General features: G+C 34.8%; 1 protein-coding gene across 10 annotated transcripts in view; it reads right to left on the reverse strand.

Annotated features, from left to right (window-relative positions):
• The window catches only part of LOC106871918 (hypoxanthine-guanine phosphoribosyltransferase), a 62,896-nt gene that overhangs the window by 20,021 nt on the left and 21,869 nt on the right, over positions 1 to 21,006 (reverse strand). For 7 of the 10 annotated variants that reach the window (XM_089357402.1, XM_089357404.1, XM_089357406.1 and 4 more), the window contains 2 exons: positions 6,139 to 6,245; positions 3,934 to 4,126 (listed from right to left, as the gene is read on the reverse strand). In XM_089357402.1, the coding sequence (XP_089213528.1) occupies positions 3,934 to 4,126; positions 6,139 to 6,245 (300 nt within the window). Of the gene's footprint in view, positions 1 to 3,933; positions 4,127 to 6,138; positions 6,246 to 6,332; positions 6,585 to 11,172; positions 11,362 to 13,845; positions 13,927 to 21,006 lie in introns of those variants that run through there. The other 3 variants (XM_089357408.1, XM_014918675.3, XM_089357407.1) reach the window with 3 other exon arrangements.

A 21,006-nucleotide genomic window follows, 5' to 3' on the forward strand; every position in this document is an offset into this window, starting at 1 on the left:
CTATTAGTAACTGACTCTTGCATGTATGAGCTCTCCTAACCATTTAGACCTTCTGATGAAGACTAGAGGCACACTCAACATCCAAACTCTATCTACCCATCCCTACAGAACACTGAAGAGATGGAGCTAGCATAGAGGATATCATGGCCTCTTAGCAGAAACAGCCATAAGGAACTGATCTTTTAATCTTTAACTCTTTTATGTATCACTAATATATATTTGTGTAGCACATAGTCTTTGCATATGTATGTATTCTTATAATATTCCCTTTTGTTTTGGAATAAACAGACATAATAGAATGTCTACTAGCTGATCTAAGTTATTTTTGTATCTCCTCCATTTTCTTTTTGCCACACATATATATATATATATATATATATATATATATATATATATATATATATATATATATATAATATATTCAATTGTCATTAATTGTGACTGATGGTGCAGGATAGCAACTGCATTGCTAGAAATAAGATGTTATTCTGCACCATCAGTCACAATTAATGATAATTGAATTTTTTCTTTCTGGTTTTATATTGTATATGCCCTTATTCTCATAGTAGAATCTATAGTAGAATTAGAAAAGAAATTCCAGGTGTAGAAGCTAAACCTGAAATCCTGTGTCGTTATTTTTCATCACTACCTCTCCATGCCGGGAGTGGGTAATTTGCGCACCTGCTGCCTTCCTTAGGTGAGGTAAATGGCTTTGCTTGATATGTAGGAAAGATCTAGGTAAGAATTCCATATAATGTACTCAGTGTAAGCTATGAAGGTATAAGCAGTTCAGTCGCATCACGGGAATGTTAATAGAGAAAGTAGTGTTTGTATGTGGAAGATGCCTAGGAGTTAATTAGCAGTGGAGGATGTTCTGAAAGTATAGCTGTTAGAATAAGAATAGGATGGATAAAGTCCAGGGAGCTATCATCTCCGCTGATGACAAATGGTCTCTCTCTCTCTCTCTCTCTCTCTCTCTCTCTCCAAGTGAAAAGCAAATTGTATGATTCTTGTGTAGGAACAACAATGCTACACAGCTGTGAAACATGGGCTGCAAATGCAGAGGACATGTAATAGCTAGAAAGAAATGATGTATGCACCAGTGGATGTGCAAGTATGATAGAGTGCCAAGGTTTTAAGAGAAAAATTAGGCATAAGAATGAGATGAAGTGTGCAAGAGAGTTTGACTGCACTGGATTGGTCATGTGAAGCTATGGATTCAGATAGCTGCATAAAGAAGTGTTAGTCACTGGAAGTGTATGGAACTTTAGGAAGAGGAGACCTAGGAAAACATGGGATGAAGTACTGAAGGCTGATTTAAAGATGCTGAGGCTCAGAGAGGAAATGGTAAAACTCTGAGTTGATTGGCAATATGCTGTGCTTGAGAAGACCTGTCCACGGAAAAAATGATGTCCTGGAAGCATTATTTATGCTTGTAACCCATTCTGCCCTTACATCTCATTCCCTTAACACCCAACCCTTGATTACTCCACTATCTAAGGTGCTACCCGGTGAATGTAATCTGAGGCAGTATCAGCACATATTACTCCTCTTTTCTCAGCAACACCAGTTACCTCTATCCCATTAGCCTCCTTCCCACATCTACACTATTTCACCAATCACCTTCTTTCTGTGCCCTCAGTTATCTCTTTTAATCTACTACATTCTGTTCTATTTCATCAAACATCTCACATATCTGCTTTCATCCTCAGCGCTCTCTTATGTATGCCATCATGCTCCACTCACGATAGCCACCATTATTTACCCACCACATTTTCCTTTCCCCTTCTACACCTTGCACATCGTCCCCACCACCTTCTGATCTATCCTTTTTGAGCCACTTTTATCTCTCACTTAATCCTGCTCTCCATACAGATATTTCACATCAGCCATACTTCCTCTACTCCCATCTCCAACCATCTGTTACTCTCCCCTCACACATGTATGAAAGAATCTGCTTCCCCTTCCCTGATCCACTGTGTGTAGCCTCTCTTATACCAGCCTTCCTGTACCTTGCCAATCTGCTCTGCACTGCATCACTGTCATCTTTATCCCCTTCCAACAACTCCAAACCATCCCTGTATAATGTGCAGTAGCAATGTATCCCTTCTGTAGCAAGTCACCTATGTTTGTCCCTCAACCATACTTAGCCTTGGCTTAAAGCCACTTCATCACACTCAAATCACTCTCCATCATGTAGTAGTGGGAGATTTTCTGTTATCATTCTCTTGCAAGTTACATGGTAACCACACTTGTGCCAGTGACATGAAAAAGCACCCAATACACACTGTAAAATAATTGGCATTAGGAAGGGCATCCAGCTGTAGAAACCATGCCAAAGCTGACACTGGAGTTTGGCACATCCCTGTGGCTCACTGTATCCAGTCAAACCATCCAACCCATGCTAGCATGGAAAATACACTTTAAATGATGATGATAATGATATATATATATATCATCATCATCATTTAACGTCCGCTTTCCATGCTAGCTTGGGTTGGACGATTTGACTGGGGACTGGCAAACCAGATGGCTACACCAGACTCCAATCTGATCTGGCAGAGTTTCTACAGCTGGATGCCCTTCCTAATGCCAACCACTCCGAGAGTGTAGTGGGTGCTTTTTACATGTCATTGGCACGAGAGCCAGTCTGGCGGCACTGGTAACGGCCATGCTCAAATGGTGTTTTTTTACGTGCCACCTGCACAGGAGTCAGTCCAATGTTTTGTTCACATGTATATATATCATCATCATATATATATATATATATATATATATATATATATAAAATAACATAAATAATATATAATTATATGCATATATCCATACATATATGTACATACTGACATCTATATGTATGCATACAAGCATATATGGGTACAGGATGTATATAATTATATATTATTTATATTATATGATCAAACGCCATGCATTGCCTCCAAGTAAGTTATTTTATATTTTCTACTTCGCATTCTACTACTATTGCTGTCACTTCCTGGTCTCTATCTCTCTCCCTCTCTTGTTCTTCATCCTTTCTATTTTTCTCTCCCAACCCTCCTCGATTCTTCTCTTCCTTTCACCGTTCCCTCTCTCACTCCTCCTCCTTGACCCTCTCGTCGCTGACACATGACAAAAGGGATTCTTTCTTTCTACTTCCTGCCTTCCTACAGAAAAGACATGAATTTTTTTCTCTCTCATTCACATCTAACTTTGCGTTCAAAATAATAATTTTTCTATCGTCTTGGCCTAACAGCCCTTAAAGTGTGTTGTCACCGTCCGATCTTGTTCCCACTGTCCTGTTCTTGTTTACACTTTCAACCACCACAAAAATTTCCAAATTTTAATTAATTTGCTTGCAGGAAGGACTGCTCCAATGAAGTCACGTATTGTCCTTGCCTTCGAAAAGCGGAGTAGATGGAGCAGGGACAACTGAAGATGGGTAATATTCTTTATGTTGCATGTCTCGTTTTTCTGTTTGTTTTTTTTTGTTGTTTGAAAGAAAAGTTCGTTTTCTGTCCTCGTCTTTATGTTTTCGTTTTTCATTGTGTTTAACGTTTTTTGTGATGTCCTGTACCCATATATGCATATAATTATATATTATTCATGTTATTATATGATCGAACGCCACGCATTGCCACCAAGTAAGTATATATATATATATATATATATATATATATATATATATATATATATATATATATATATATATATATACTAACACACACAGACAAATCATCATCATCATTGTAATAATCATTTTGACATCTACTTTTCCCTACTTAAATGAGTAGAAAGGCAATTTTGAAGATTTATCTGCTTCAAATTACAGAAAAATATATTTCAGAAATTTAAAACTAAGGAATTTCAATATATTCTTCATATAAAATTATTTCTTTAATTTTTTTCAGCAGTAATTTGATATGGATTACTTACCTTATAGCTTTGTAAACGGATGAAATCAATAGAAATTGGGATGGATTCTTCACTGTTGCGATTTAACTGTTTAATCTTATCTAACAAATCGGCGAAGAACTTATAGCCTCCTTTTAGTACACACAGAACCACAATTCCTTGATTTTCTTGAGGGATTATATCTTGAACAATATCACGAGCTATTCGTTCAATTCTATAAAATTATATAGTATAAAATGTACTTTTAGATAAGGATAAACATCATTTAAATAAAAATATAGGACTAAAGTTTTAACAGCCCTTATAGATATTGAATTACTTAAGTAGCAGATATCCTACTGTAATTACTTCATAAGTCATGTTTGAATAAAGCTGAGTTTTGTTTATATAATAATTGTTCCTTCCACATACTAACTACATAAATTGCTTCATTAAATTCCTAGTTTCATTTATTCATTTTAACATTATCAGTCTAAAGAACATGACCAATAGTAACACAAAATAAGGAAAATCATTTGATGACAACATTACAAAAGAAATGTACAACTATATTCCAAACTTTAAGGAACATCATAAGACCACAATCTCACATCACCTTTCAGCTAGTTTTCTGATTGATCAATTCATCCACACACACACACATGCTACTTTTTCCCAAGCTAGCTTAAGCAAAACACTATTTACATATCTGAATAGTTACATATTGTAGGACTAATAGGTTTTAATGGCTGGACTTCTTTCTTTTACCATCAAGTCATAAAATATGAGTGAATCTAATTGACAGTTGGATAAACTGAGATAGTTAAAACAATATTGTCTATCCAGAGGTACAATACCACAGCTATTGTAAGATATACAATTCTCAGTGATGGGGCAAAGACAGATTCTAATATCCCTGTATATACTTTACTGAAGATTTCTAAACATTTGTAATGTTTTAAGTAATTAATAAACTGGATTTCAGAACATGAGAAAAAAAAATTTATAGTAAAGAATTGACTTATACATATAGATTTGAAAATTCTCAAGTTGTCAAGATACCAGATGATTGATTTCACATGCAACTGAAAACATAACTCAATTATATGGTCAATCAGTGGTACACAATTATAAAAATAAACAGTTGTCCAAATTTTAGGAACTATTCAACTCATACACAAAAACAAATATGAAAATATACACATAAACCCTTTTGTTACTATATTTCTAACCAAAATACACCTCTTATGTGTTTCAAATTTTAAAATAATCATGAATTTAGACTGGTTTAATATAACAGCTCTAACTTGTTTATTTACACACACACACAAAATATTCCTAAAATTGCTTGTATTTCTAACTTTCTTCCAAGTGTGCAGGAAACCTCAAAATATTTTTTTTACCCCTTTGTTTATGTTTTGTATAACAACTTGTTTCTGCAATAATTGATCCAAAGGAAAAAGTAAAAAAATAATCTAATGGTATTGTTTCTTTGCAAAGACTGAAACTAGATCTAATATATCTCCCCACAAATAACAAAGAGAAACACTTTTTTAATTCATACTATATTCAGGTATGATTACCATTTTTTGTTTTTAATTTATCCCTATCAGAACTATTGTCAGAATTGTTTCACTTTCAGGAAAAGAAATATCTGATTCATAATCATACACAGGGTTTTTACGCTTGTATATTTTCTTGAACTTTTCTTTGTCTCCTTTTGAAAATACTTTGAATTCAAACTTGCAGTTTGACTACATGAATTTTCATTCCGTAGCAAAACATTTCAGAAGATTGAAGTGGAAAAAAATGGGAAAAAAATCTCCAAAAATTCACAGCACTCATATAGCAAGTACAAAAATGGAGGACAGTGTAACTTGATTGTTTACATGGTAAAATTATGTTTTTTTTTTAAATAATCATTAAAATATGAATAGGTCATTCATTGGGTAGTATGGTAATGAAAGGGTTAATGGCTCTAAACACTAAATTAATAAAACTATTTCTTAGAGTCAAGAAAAGTTAATTCATTTATAAAAAAATCAGCAGAAAAAATACAGCTGGTAAATAAAATGCACATTATACAGCATTGCCAAAAGAATGTAAAAAGTGATAGAGATACAAATTCTACTGCACTGAAATAAGAAATAAAGTTAAGGCTATAGAATAAAGGAAAATAGATAATATCACATGCTATTTTGAAGAACAATTAAAAACGTAGCCATGGTTAAATTAGATGACACTTACCTGTCATTAATGAGTCCTGCAGGTATCATAATATCAGTTAAATCAGCTTCATAATGTTTAGGAACACAGAACATATTCAAAGGATAGCCAGCATAATCATCTTTAATCTGTAAAAAGGACAACTTAATTAGTACACTTGTTAGTTATTTCTCCACAATAATTTATTTTCTATTATAAGCTTCCCTCCAACTCACCTCATTACATCAGTTATGTTTTAAATAGGGGACTTCACATATTTTCCAGCAATATAATCGAATCCCAGCAGAATCTCATCTCACACTTCACGAATCAATACAGTATATCTAATTTTTAACTCTTTCTTTATTTAATTAATTTTTCATGAGCTTCTTTTTGATGGAACAAAGGAGTTTCATACTGGTTTCTTGTAAGTTCATTCAACGTATTCTGCAGTATATTATACAAGTGCATTTTGAATGTGTTGATATCTACACCATGGAAATTCATGGTTTGAGGGAGGATATTAAAAAGATACAGAACTTTTAACATTACAATATTGCAATATCTAATCCTAATCTAGAAGAAAAAGACTAAAACTTTGGAAATTATGTCATATATATATCAGATACATACATATGTATGTCTCTATGCATTACATTACTCTTTTTGTACTCTATTTGGAGTCGGTTCCTGCAATGAGGAGGGAAGTAAGCTACTGGAGTCCTGTGATACAAATGACCTTATGATCTGCAACACTAACTTCAGGAAACCAGCCAGTCACCTGTTCACCTATCAATCTAGTGGTCACACAAGCTAGATTAACTACATTCTCGACAGAGTCCAGGGAAAGTAGTTGCTTATAAATGTAAAGACCTTCCTAGGTGAAGAGTGCACTCATTAGTCATTAGTGACATCATACCTTGGGCTACAAGGATTCCAAGAAGCTAACTTCTTGGTTTGCTTTTTGGAAAGAGAAAGATCTGGAAACTTAAGGATCCTCTCAATAGTTAGAAATTTTAAAACATTTTAATCAAAGCATTTGGCAAAGAGGAGATAGTGACATATAACACTGAGGACAACTGGAAGTTCATACAAAACAACTTAATGAAAGCTACTGACCAAGTTGGTGCAAAGCCCCATTCAACCTAAGGTGATATGGTGGTGGAACATTGTAGCTGACAGGGCCATTAGTGTAAAGAAACAGGCCTGGAAGAGAAGCGACAGTGGAGAACTATATCAGATAGCCCCCTCTATCCACTTTGTGCAATTTATAAACCCCACCCCTGTTCACTATGGGTAGGCCTCAATACTCTTCAACACCATCTATTTCTCTCTCTCTCTCATTCTGTCTCTCTATCTCTCTCCTACCTTCCTTCTCCTACTGGGGTGGCCAAATCTCTCCTCTATAATAAGACAACCACGTCTGTCCCTCTATCATACTTTAACCTCTCGCCTGGCACACAGCCACTTCCTTCGGTTCCACTCTCTCTCAACTAAGAGGCTTTTGTCTTGAAAGTTACTTGGCACTCCCACTGGTGCTGGTGCCATGTAAAAAGTGGCTGTGCTGGTGTTATGTAAAAAAACCTGTGCTGATGCCACATAAAAAGCACCCAGCCATAGAAGCAAAGCCAAAACAGACAATTGGAGCCTGGTTAGCTCTCTGGCTTGCTAGCTCCCGTCAAACTGTCCAACCCATACCAATATGGAAAACAGATGATGATGAAGAATGTGACTAAGAGAATACATAATTCTTAAAGCACAAAAATCGAATGTGATCCAACTAGATCAAAATTGCAATCCTTCAGTTCTTGAGCACTCGTTTATTCCAGAGGTTATAATCGTATTTTCCTTCATATATTATCCATGGGAACTCCTATATGCTGATGATATAGTGCTCATAGGGGAATTTAAGAGGATATACTGGGCATGGGACCTAGAATCAAGAGGTCTTAAGATAAATTTAACCAAAACAAAGGTTTTACTAAGAATTAAGACAGGACCCTGGTATCTTCAGGGAAATGGCTTTACTTAATATGCAGAAAAGGAGTATGTATAAATTCCATAAACTGGACACCATATAAGCTATGAAAACAGCTTTGTATGTGACATGCACTGGAACAGTACATACTATGAACACACTGGATTCTTTTGAATGCCTGGATGGCTCACTAGTAGTAGTTGATAGCTTTTATTACCTAAGGGATGTAATTAGCGAGGGAGGTGGCTGCTCCAAAAGAATAGTAGCCAGAGTAAAAGTGAGTTAGAGAAAGTTGAAAGAGCTACTGCCACTGTTGGCAACAAAGGTTTATTCCTCACAGGGTGACGGGCAGATTGTATGATGCTTGTGTAAGAATTGTAATGCTGTATGGTAGTGATACAGGGGTTCTAAACATAAGAGGACTTGAGAAAACTGGAAAAGAAGTGAACTGAGCATATGCTTTGGATGTACTGAGAGTAAAACTGGGTATAAGAGGAATCAGATGTAGTGTGCACAAAAGAAGACTGCACTGGTGTGGACATGTGGTGGTGTGTACGGGTGATGACAGCTGCATAAGTAGTGGTTGGAGTTTATGGAAGAGGGAAAACCAAGAAGACATATACATATAACATACACGGTGATTGCACCATCTTCACAGTTGATTGCTGTCTCCTTGTTCTTCCTCATTGTCAGTGTCATTTCTGACTTTTTATCCATGACTTCTCAACTGACTATGTAGTTCTGTTGCACATCTGCATGGTTTGAAGCATAGGTGACTACATACATAAGTTGTAACTTACAATGTGCTTCTGCATAGTAAGTTACAAAAATTTTCAATCATCAAAGGACTTTCAGCAGATGGGATGACAAATAAGATCACCATAAACAGACATTTGTTATTGTTACATCATTGGATTGCAGTGATATACACTTGTAGAACATGAGTACCAGGATTAGAACCGAGTGACAGGCCAAGGAAAGATGGCCCATAATCACATGAAATTGCAGGTTTTGCATCAATGTGTCCCTCTCCTAGAAAGATGCTATGACAACTATGGGTCCCTCACTCCCAATAGCTTTACTTTATGCACTGACATCAACCAAGTGTATTTCTGTATCTCCGCACTGAAATGGAATGTCATCACATATGCTAGTTAACTTATAACCAGGACCATGACAGGTGCTACTTACTACTCCAGGTTAGAGTTGACCTGGAGACAATAGTGGCTAAGAGGTGGTCCCACACTCCTCAAAACCCTGGAACTCCTGAACCAGAGCCCCACTACAGCATTTAGTTTGAAGTCATACCCTGGATATACACAAAGCTTCACTCTGCTATTACCTTCTGGATTTTATTTAGAGATGTTTGTACTACTGTTTTAATTGTTGACATTTTCTGTTTTTGGTGGATAGAGCTGTTCATAGTGTCTGTTCAGTTTGTATTCTTCTCCCTCAATCTTAAAACAACCTGCAACCAGTGAGGTAATTCATATGTTACAAGTGACATCTTACAACACATATTCAAAACTACCTCTGAGAAAACCCAGATAGCTCAGGAGGGTATCAAAAGATTATGTAGTGTCTGTAGCCAAATACAAAGTTGCTGAACCTGTATGTAAACAATGACTACCAGTACAAAACGGAAGGGTCACATAGAAATGATATGCTACAGTCACACAAGTCATTTTACGTAAGTGACCACTCGTGGCATGACACCTGGGGTAAGTGTTTTTTACTATAACCCTGGGCCAACTAAAGTCTTGAGTGGATTCAGTAGACAGAAACTGAAAGAAGCCCATCATATGTGTAAGTGTGTGTCTCCTGGTCTTGACATCACATGATGGTTGTAAATGAGTGTCACTGCTATACAAGCAGTATCCTTCATTTCCAAAGTGACTCCTCAGACTATGATTAAACAAAAATGGAAAATGGAATGTCACAAATGATGATGATGGTGACATCATTATCATCATCATCAAACATCCATCTTTTATGCTGGCATGGGTTGAATTGTTCAACAAGATCTGATAAGTCAAAGGATAGTTTAGAGCGCCAATGTCTGTTTTGGCAAGATTTCTGTGGCTTGATGCCCTTCCTAATGCTAACCACTTTACAGAGTGGTATCAGCACTAGTAAGGTCACCAGGTTATTCAATCGAGCAGGAGTATAATAGAGAAGGAAGCAGCTTTATACTATATGACAGAGGGAGAGGAATAGATTTGTTGCAGAAGAGTTACATGGCCACCTCCTGTAATACCTGAAGAAAACCAGCTTAGTGATATTTAAAAAATTTGCATATTACAAATCTCCATTACTCATTATATCATACATTGTATATTGTTTCCTAAAATAACTTCTATAGCATCACACACATCCATGTGTGAAATAAAGAAAAGAATTATGCCTACATAAATTATTTATGTATCAAATTGCTGTAACAATTTTATACTAGTCAAGCAATTACTTCATAATAATTATCTGTAAACAATGCTTAAAGCTACAACTCTGTCTACCACAATTGATTCCTGGTACTTATTTTCTCAATCTACAAATAGTGAAAATTAAAGTTTTAATGGGATTAAACTCAGAAATTGATACAGTAAAGTTTTGACCTTATAAAACTTTTATGCTATTATGAATACACTCAATTTTGTATAACAATTTCAACAATAGCACTCAAAATCATCACTAGCTTACAAAGACATGTAAATATACATAACAGATAATAACATCATAGGGATGTTGTGAAATAGGTTTTCATAACAATGATAAAACTAAAAGAAAAGAAAATCTAAGAGACATAAACACAAATAAACCAATATTTTAGAGACCTAAAAATTCATACTTTTGACTAGTGAGCTATGTGCTTATATCTATAATGAACAATAGTCAATAAATAGAATGCTATATAATTTTTTTTATAAATGTCTTGAGAAAACAACTTAAATTTTTTTTCTTAAATGACATTCTAAATATGTACCTTATGAAAGAAGATAATAATTGTTTAAAATAAATTATGTAAAAACAGTAAATTCATCATTTAGTTCTTAGAAATATATAATAAAACAAAACAGTATTATATACAGATATAAACATACCTCCATTATACTCCAGTAGCAATAACTAAGTGAATTAAGATAAAATCCTATTTAAATTAGATGAAATTTTTCTAAAAAAGCTAACTTCATTTTGCTGGCTCACTACCGAGATGTCTCAGTTTAGATGCATGTTTTAAATGACTGCTAGAGTAATGAAACGTAGCAAGCAAAGTAAAGAATAGGGAGAGTGAGAGTTAAAAGAAATCAATAGAATTACAAAGTAATCAGAAGGGATTATTTCAAACAATCGCTTACTATAATCATCTATTAAATGAACTGTGATGAGCAAGGATAGAAAAAACAGGACACTTTTTAGTATGTCATTCTTTTGTCAACATCCATTAGTTGCAATAAGAAAATTAACATAACAGTATTTAAATATAATCACTCAAATACCCAGATCATAAAGTAAGTTTTATTTGGAATATTTTTTTTCTATTTGAGACAGCCAGTAAAATCCAGTTAGCAAAGAAAATCACTGGATTATTTAATTAAAATATTAGAATAGTTCTTGGCAAAAACATTCACAATTTTTAAATGCATCTCATGCAAACATAAAATACTAACATTCTGTTTTATAAGAACATTTATTTGAGTACTTGAGTATTACACATCTGTTAAGTTAATTCAATAATAAATTTACGTAAGTATAGAAATAAAGCCTATATCCTCCATTTATTCAGCTTTAAACAGTTGTTTTAATGTTTATTTTCCATTCTGAACATAAGAGTAAATTGCTACTTATCTTGATACAATGTCATTTCTTCAGTAATACTTTTGAAATCTAACCTCACAGCTTCCTCCCATGTCTTCCTCTGTGAAGGACACTTTCTACAGCCACCATAGAGCAATTTTTCACTAAGCATGCATTAGCTAAAACCTTTAATACCTAGCTGCCATTTCAGCTTATTCATGCTCCACCTGTCATACAAGTTAATATTACATATCAAATAGATTGTGCATAACTTAGCTTACTCCAGCCTCCATTTTTTTAATATTAAGTACTCATGTTCATTACCATGAGGTATCATATTTCGTATGTATCAAATTTCATATGTATCATACAGTTTTTCATTTGCATGAAAAAATACCATGTCCTTAATAGCTCCCAAAAATATACTTTGACTATGACTTACACCAGTTAGGTTGCACAGGTAATAGAAACCATCTACTACATCTAACATAGTCATGGTTTCTTTCATGGTCAACTGTATCTGAACTGCTCCATGTATTAGGAGAAATAATCTATACATATTAACACACACAACATAGGATAAACTGTTTATACAGAAATTGTATATCAAACATTTGAAATTTTAATTCATCTGAAATCAATTTCACGTAAAAAAAAAAAAAATTTTTTAATTAATCAGACTTGAAAGGAGGTTAACTTCTAAAGACTATAATCTTATATATAATATCCTTTAGAAAGGTATGAAAAAGAGTCCTCAATGTATGTAACTTGACACAGGATATTATAAAATACTGAAATGATATTTTTGTAAACTTAAAAAATTTCAAATATATGCAAAACTGTGGTTATATAAGTAACTCTATCAGTAACAAAGACTATATATATATAAATTGGGATATCGATTTTTTCTTATATTGCATATATCAAGGGATTCCCACATGGTTCCAGTGTTTTACTTTAACTTCTAAACTTCCTTTTCCATGTTACAGATACCATCTGTATTACAGAAATGTTGCCTTCATGAAAATCTTGCAACAATATGGAATTCCATAACACAAAATCTTTTTTCTATTGACTTCTATATAATATGGGAAGTTGATAAAAAAATAGATTTTGTGTTCTGGAATTACATGTTATCACAACATTTCTGTATTGTGAGAGATAACCATATTCCACTAGTGATTAAAAATAAATGTGTCCCATTCTATCTTGAATTTGATTTTTATTTTCTGCTTTTCATGGGTACAGAAAGTGGGTTTATTTCAGATGAAAATATCCATTGAAAAAAAAAACAGTAGAATGAAAGCAAAAAAAAAAAAAAAAAAGTTATGTAATACACTCATTTTGAATGTTTTAAATGTTCAAAATGAGTGTACTATGTAAATTTTCTTGCTTTTTAATTTTTTCTTCGGTGTTTTTTTTCAACAGGTAGTTTTATCTGAAACAGACTCATTTTCTGCAATCATATAAGAAAAGAAAAAAAAAATGAAAAATCACATTCAAGACAGAATGGAACATATCGATTTTGAACCCTTTAGCATTTAAACCGGCCATATATGACCCAAATATTTTATCTGTTTCATGTTCAAACCAACCAGATCAGATCTACCCTACAATCTCATTCTAAGAATGCAACTATCACATTATTGAACTCTCAAAGCTACAAGATAATGCCTAATTAATTCAAAACAATGTGAATAAATAAATTTAACATTTGATTAAAAAAATCTGAATACTAAAGGGTTTATCACTGAGACAATTTCTTTGCGTAATGCCAGGAATTGTAAATAGAAAAAAAAAAATTCAAATTAAAAAATGGTTCAAAAGCTATTTTGTATGTTTCAATTTGTTATTATGACATATTAATTAATGGAGAGCTCAAACCAAACCTTGATGTGATTGTTTAACTAATTGTAAACCTTTATCAAATAACACCCAACTATATAAACAAAAAAAAAAAAGACAATGGATATTGTTACCTTATATATGCTTGTAGAAAAAGATGGGATAACCACAGTTGGAATAACAATGATTATAGATCATATTCATCATGGTTAACCTAGAGCTGAACAACAATGAGAGAATATTTTATGAATTCTCTCAAGAATACTGTCTTCAGCATTATAAATCAAATCTATGATTTGTCCAATAGTAAAATTTGCAAGTAAAATCAAACTTAGCTACAAAACTTATTACATCATCATCATCATCATTTATTACTTGTTATAAAATTATAACTGTTTAAAGAGTTCTTCAAAATATTCCACAAATTATTTTCTGGACTCTTGAAGGAGTATATGTGTTTGAGTGATAATATAGTTGATATTTTTATTCATGAAGTTAATTCTGTTACCATTTAACTCTTTTGAGTGACAGTATATAAAATCAAGTATGAATACAAATTTTTTTTAACAAATAGATAAATAATTCTTTGTTAGATTAAAAGTTACTGTAAAAAGTACTTGAAAGAAGTATTTCCATAATGTGTCTGCAGTAACCACAACTGGTCTGGCTAAAATAGAATAAGGAAAGCTCCAGTGCCCACTGATTATTTCCTTAGTGCTGGTTCCATGATGAGCACATTTGGTCCACACCATAGTGAAAATTGATAAGAAAAACCCTCATCCAGTCATAAAAATAAAACACAACCAAATTCTATGAAAGAGTAGAGCTGAGAAAACCAAAAATTCACAAAGAACTTATCAGAGAAAAAGAGAAAGCTATTCAAATTTGTGTTCAATCCAGGTAAAATGCTGCTTTTTCGGAAATTTGTCCAATATATATGAAACAAACAAAATATATATGCTGATGATTTTCAAGCAAACTGTTAACAAGAGAAATTTCTTTGACTTATCACCCAAACAGTAACCTTTTCTCCATAGCTATACTAACCACAAAAAGATGAAATGTAAAGAGAATATTCCAAAACATTGTCCTTCAAGATCTTGCATAATGTTCTCCAACCATACACCACCTACATGCAAGCTAGATACCACACACCAAACCAACATTGAGTGATTCCATGAACAGAGGCCTTCAAACCATCTTCCAATGGGAATATGTCAATCTTGACTCTTTCAACAGCAAGAAAATACAAATGAACTCACATCAAGAAAATATTGTATCATACTCCTCTTGAATCATGAGCAGCTTGCAATTAGAACCCTCATAATTGCTTCAACTGTTAGATTTAACTATTAACAAGGATCTCTCTTTGCAAAAGTACATCCTCAATATAGCTACGATTACATATCAATGACAAGCCCATCTCTTAAGTGCCAGAACATACTTCAGCCCCTAACAATTACTAATACTCTACAAAGCTCAGGTGGAATATTGCTTTCATATCTGGGACACTGCTCCTGCTGCACACACAGACATTTTAGGCTGCATCCAGAAAAGGCCACCCAAATAACTGGCATGAAGTCATCATCATCATTGTTTAACGTCCACTTTCCAGGCTGGCATGGGTTGGACAGTTTGACTGAGGAGTAACTCACAGATATGCTTAAGCCTCTTTTGCTACTACTATAATGGCTTCTTCCCCATGGAGCTGGCTGGGCTCAAGCCACTTCTACTCAAGATTCTTGACTCACCCGTATCTCCTTTCTATTACTCTTGTTCTGTCCACTCAACACCTGCCCCCATGCTCTGCACTAATCACCATGCTCTGATCTTCTTTCTCAGAATATTGATCATCTGGAATTCCCCTCTAGCTCGTGTCTTTCTTGCAAAGATTCATGAGGATTAACTGACATCAATCTCATCAATCTTGGAAGATCTGTGAAGGTCATGATCACTGCCCCTTCCTCCAGATGCAGGAAAAAAAAATCTAGTTACCATAATCAACTAGACAAAATGTTAACAAGTCTGTTAGTGTCCCAATATCAAGGAAGCAAACTTGCACTCCAATTGAAAGCTTCAAAGTCAATACAAATTCTTGACTTCAAAATCTTTTATACTTTTGCATGACAACTTCACAACTATAACATTGTCTGAAATTGCAAATTTGAAAATATTTTAGTTTTGATTTTCTATTTTTACTGTGAAGCATTCCCTCTCCAAACAATGCACAAAATACCAACCCTATCGTTCTTCCTCACAACTATAGGCCTTTGGGAATCATTCCATGCCCATTTTTTTCTGCAAGCATCACTCTGCAGAGCCTGAATATCAACTGCATTGTCCTAAGTTTGGTAGGGACTTCAAAAGATTATAGGTGTTGCTCAGCCAACTAAATTAGAAATACAAAAATAAAAATTGAAAAGTCTTATATCTACAAATCCATTTTGTTTTAACTATACTAAGAAACTTGTTTGTCATTCATCATTTAGCATCCATTTTCCATGATGACATGGGTTGGATGACATGACAGGAACTGGCAAAGCCAGGGGCCACACCAGGTTCCATAGTCTGTTTTGGCTTGGTTTCTACAGCTGGATGCCCTTCCTAATGCCAACCAGTCCACAGAGTGGTTGGCACCATCACCAGTGCTTTTTACGTGGCACCTCAGTCTTAGGATCTCAATTCTGTTGTGGTGGGCAGGTCTTAAGTACAGCAATGCACCACATAACTGTCCTCTGTTATCTCTTTTGTAAGATTCAGAGTTTTGAGATCAACCTTCAGTACTTTGTCTCGTGTCCTCCTGGGTCTCCCTCTTCGACAACTTCCCTCCACTTGAAGCTGTCCTCATCCATCCACATCACATGACCAAACCAGTGCACAGTCTCCTCTCTTGCATACTGCATCTAATTCCTCTTATGCCCAACTTCTCTCTCAATACACCAATGCTCTTTTGCACATGCACACTGACATTGCACATTCAGCAGAGCATACTAGCTTTGTTCCTCTCCAACCTTCACATGTCCTCCACATTCAGGGCCCATGTCGCACAATCATGCAGTGTCATAGTTTGTACACATGCACCATACAATTTTCCCTTCACTCAAAGAGGGAAATCTTTGGTTGCAAACAAAGGTAAAAGCTCTCTGAACTTTCTCTAACCTATTCTTAGTCTAGCAATTACACTTTCTGTACAACCTCCTTCACTGCTAATTAGGTTACATCATCATCACCGTTTAATGTCTGTTTTCCATGCTAGCATGGGTTGGACAGTTCGACTGGAGTCTGGGAAGCAAGGCGGCTGCATCAGGCTCCAGTCTGATCTGGCAGTGTTTCTACAGCTGGATGTCCTTCCTAACACCAACCACTCTGTGAGTGTAGTGGGTGCTTTTTACGTGCCACAGGCACAGGGGCCAGAGGATGCTGGCAATGGCCACGATCGGAGGGTGCTTTTTATGTGCTACTGGCATGGAAGCCAGTCAAGGCAGTGCTGGCATCAGCCACGTTCGGATGGTGCTTTTCACGTGGCACCGGCACGGGTATCACAACTACATTTTCCATTTGATTTTCATTTTAATGTTGATGTACTTGGCTCAATAGGTCTCCTCAAGCACAGCAGGTCGCCCTATGATCCAAGGTACTTTTGAATGGGCTGGGGCTAGTTATGTGAAACTGGTGTAGGATACAGCCGTGAACTCATTTTATTTGCCGGGTCTTCGCAGTCAACATATCTCCAGAGGTCTCTGTCTTTTGTCATTGCTTCTGTGAGGCCCAACATTCGAAGGTCATGCTTGACCACCTCATCCCATGTCTTCCTGGGTCTACCTCTATTCCGGATTCCTTCAACTATTTGGGAGTGGCACTTCTTCACACATCTCTCCTCATCCATCCGTAGTACATGATTATACCAGTGCAAACATCTCTTTTGCATGCCACATCCTATGCTTCTTATGCCTAACATTTCTCTCAGAGTGCAACTTCCAGAGAGCCAATGGGACTTTTAACTAAAATAAAAGTTAAAGTTCTTTTCTATAATGTTTTCCATCACATAATTACTAAATTACTTAAATTAATATTGGTTTTTAAATAAGAAATGTAAAGTCATACACACAAAATAGTTCCTAAGCAAAGAAATTTAGCTTACCACAAATAATTATTTAAAATTCATATTTATTGTACACTGCAATTCATACTGTAGACTACAATAAAAGGCTTTTTTACCCTATGGGATTTTTTCCCCTTTACATTCTAGAACTTTCACCCCAGAATTCAACTGTTTACATTCTAACCCACCCACCCACTCCTGCACCCTTTTCTTTACAGTGAAGTACAGAGTTTGAGGGACAACTAGTTCAAAACTTTGGTATAACAAAATTTTGGTATAATTTCTTAATTCTTCTTTAATCTTAGTCATTCTCAACGAATTCAGGAAGTATTTTCTTTGGAGTAACAAATTTTCTGAAAAATATTTTAGGATGCTTTACACTTGTTTTGAACTATGCATTCCTTCACTTTCCATCCGACAGCAATTATCAAAAACACTGACTGGTTGATGATGATAATAATAATAATAATGTGTGTGTACATATGCATATATGTGTATATATATATATATATATATATACATATATATATAGTAGCAGAGATACCCGGCGTTGCCCGTGCTACATGCAATTGAAGAATGAGACTTTTCTGTTATATTTTCTTTAAGGAACTGGAATACCTATGAATCGAATTTCATCAAAATTGCACATGAGGGTTCTTTCCCTCTTTACACATCCTAAAAAATTCTAATAATGACACATGTATCCCTTACTATTGATCTTTATGCACATATTCCAAAATTCCAGTCTTCTGGAACCTATAAAAAGGATTTTGGTCCTGAAAAATGGAGCTCTAAAATATGGGAATGAAGGCCTCTATTGGGGGTGGGTGTGTTAATGTCAACCAGAGAAGTTGAATTGTTGGGAATGTTTTTAACTTGGGTCTTATAGTATGCCTGTATATATGTGAGAGTATAGTTTCATTTTAATAGTTTCAGTATGAAATTGAAAATATTTAAGTGAAAGTATCTGACATTACAGTAGCGACGTGTTATTGTTTCACTTTTGACACGTAATACTGAAATAGTGGAATAGTTTCAGTATTAAAGTGAAAGTATCTGACATTACAGTAGAGTGATGTTATTGTTTCACTCACTGCAGTAGTCTCAGTATGAAAATGAAACCATTAAAGTGAAAGTATCTGTCATTACAGTACAGACTGTCCTCATTTAACGACCACTCGGAGTTACGACGAACTTTACGAGCAGTCATTACATATTTTATAAAAGATAAAAACTTTAAAACTTTGACTGTCGTATTGTGCGCTATACGAGAACTGCCGTCATGACAGCAGCACATCCCGAGCACCCAGCCTCACCTTCCGACACGCTCGCTCTCTCACTCTCCCGCCTGTGGTCAGCCAGGCAACACAGTGACACAGTACCTATATTACTATTTCGTTTCTTTTTTCCTTTATCTCTTGCACCCCATACTACAAGATGCCCCCAAAAAGGAAGAATACATCTTCACCTGCAGCAGGAAGCGCCAAGAAACAACAGAGAGCTATTGACCTTGACACAAAAATGAAAATCATTACAGACTACTGCTATGCTAGAACTTGAGGCGATGGATCCAAATTTTGAGCGATTTTCCAAGGTGGAAAGGCAGACAACTGAACTTTTCCGATGTTATCGAGAAATTTATGACGAAAAAAAGAAGATAAAGCAAACAACACTGACCGGATTTTTCATGCATTTTGATGTCAAGAATGAGTTGCTTTTGTAATCTTTATCCAAAGTAAAACAAAGTTATTATGTTTGAGTTTGCTTTAAACCTTTTCTATAGAATCCTGAGAAAAGTTTATTAGGCATCTTATGTACTGGGCCTATTCTAACTTTTAAAGTTTTCCTTGTGATAATCTTACCGTTACTCATTCATTTTTCAACAATTTATGTTAGTGATTCTTGGCCCTGTACTGCATATACTTTATACAGTACGGTATTCTGTTTTTATATGTACGTACAGTCACTATACCTATAAAAAAAAATACGTAACCTATGAATATTCGTTTACTGAAGAATTTGATTAACGACGGGGCTGTTGGAACGTAACTCAGTCGTTAAATGAGGACAGTCTGTATCGATATGTGATTGTTTCAGTTTTGATAATGAAACAGTGGAATAGTTTCATTTTTGAAGTGATTGAATGAAATGTTTGACTCATTCCAACTTACGTGGGCCGTCTGATCCGAAACTCCGTATTCCAGAAACTCCTCTCCCCGCCCCCTTCCAAAAAAATTTTACCTACAAATTTCTTTCTAATTGTAATCTAGACCGTCTGAAAGGTATCTATAAAATTTCATGTATACAAATTTCCTGCCTGTACACACACATTAGCAGAGTAAAATTAAAAGAAAGGTAGCTTCCTTGAAACAAAATTTATTTCAAGGTAACCATATATATATAACAATTTAACCGCTATTAGATTCGATGTAATTTTAAAACAATTTCTTTGGTCAGCACCAACCAATTATTTCAATAAGATTGCTAACGTAAATAAAGGGACAGAGATGAGCGGGAAAGATCTATCGAAAAAAAAATGTCATTAGACGACAAAACGACATATAATTATCCAAAGAAAGATACAGTAAAACAAAGATGTAATGAGACCATAAGTGGTCAGGGTTCGAAAATGGAGAAATATTGATTTCTTCCATAAACGGAAAGACAGAATGTGACATTGATTAGCGACATCACAAGATCTTGGAGATAGGATCGAGCAATAAAATCATTATTTATTAAAATAACAAATCTAAAACAAATATGGTTTAGAAATAAGAATATAACAGCACCAAATTGAAGTACTCGAAGGTCATATTCTGGGAAGCAAAATATGTGAGGAAGTTACATAACGAAAGAATTTTGCAATTACGATTCGTCCTTTAAAATTTTAAACAGTATTTCATCAAGTCAGAAAGTAAAACAGAACACAATTTGTTGGAATATTCTACAATAGGGCCTGCAATCTTTTTCATGTAATATATTAAACGTATCAAACAGCAGCTAAGCTATCTTCTAACACCACAAAGAGGATCATTACTGACTGATTAAATAAGACAAGCGATAAATACTGTTTATAGAAGATTAAATTGCCTTTTATTCATGACTAGACTACGCTAACCTTGTCAACAAAACGGCTCTTTTACAGAATAGCCAACCATCAACATAACGAAAGTAATCGTCTTTCACTTTCCTA

Source organism: Octopus bimaculoides, chromosome 9 (assembly GCF_046866305.1).
Source record: "Octopus bimaculoides isolate indiv1 chromosome 9, ASM4686630v1, whole genome shotgun sequence".
Classification (NCBI taxonomy): Eukaryota; Metazoa; Mollusca; class Cephalopoda; order Octopoda; family Octopodidae; genus Octopus; species Octopus bimaculoides.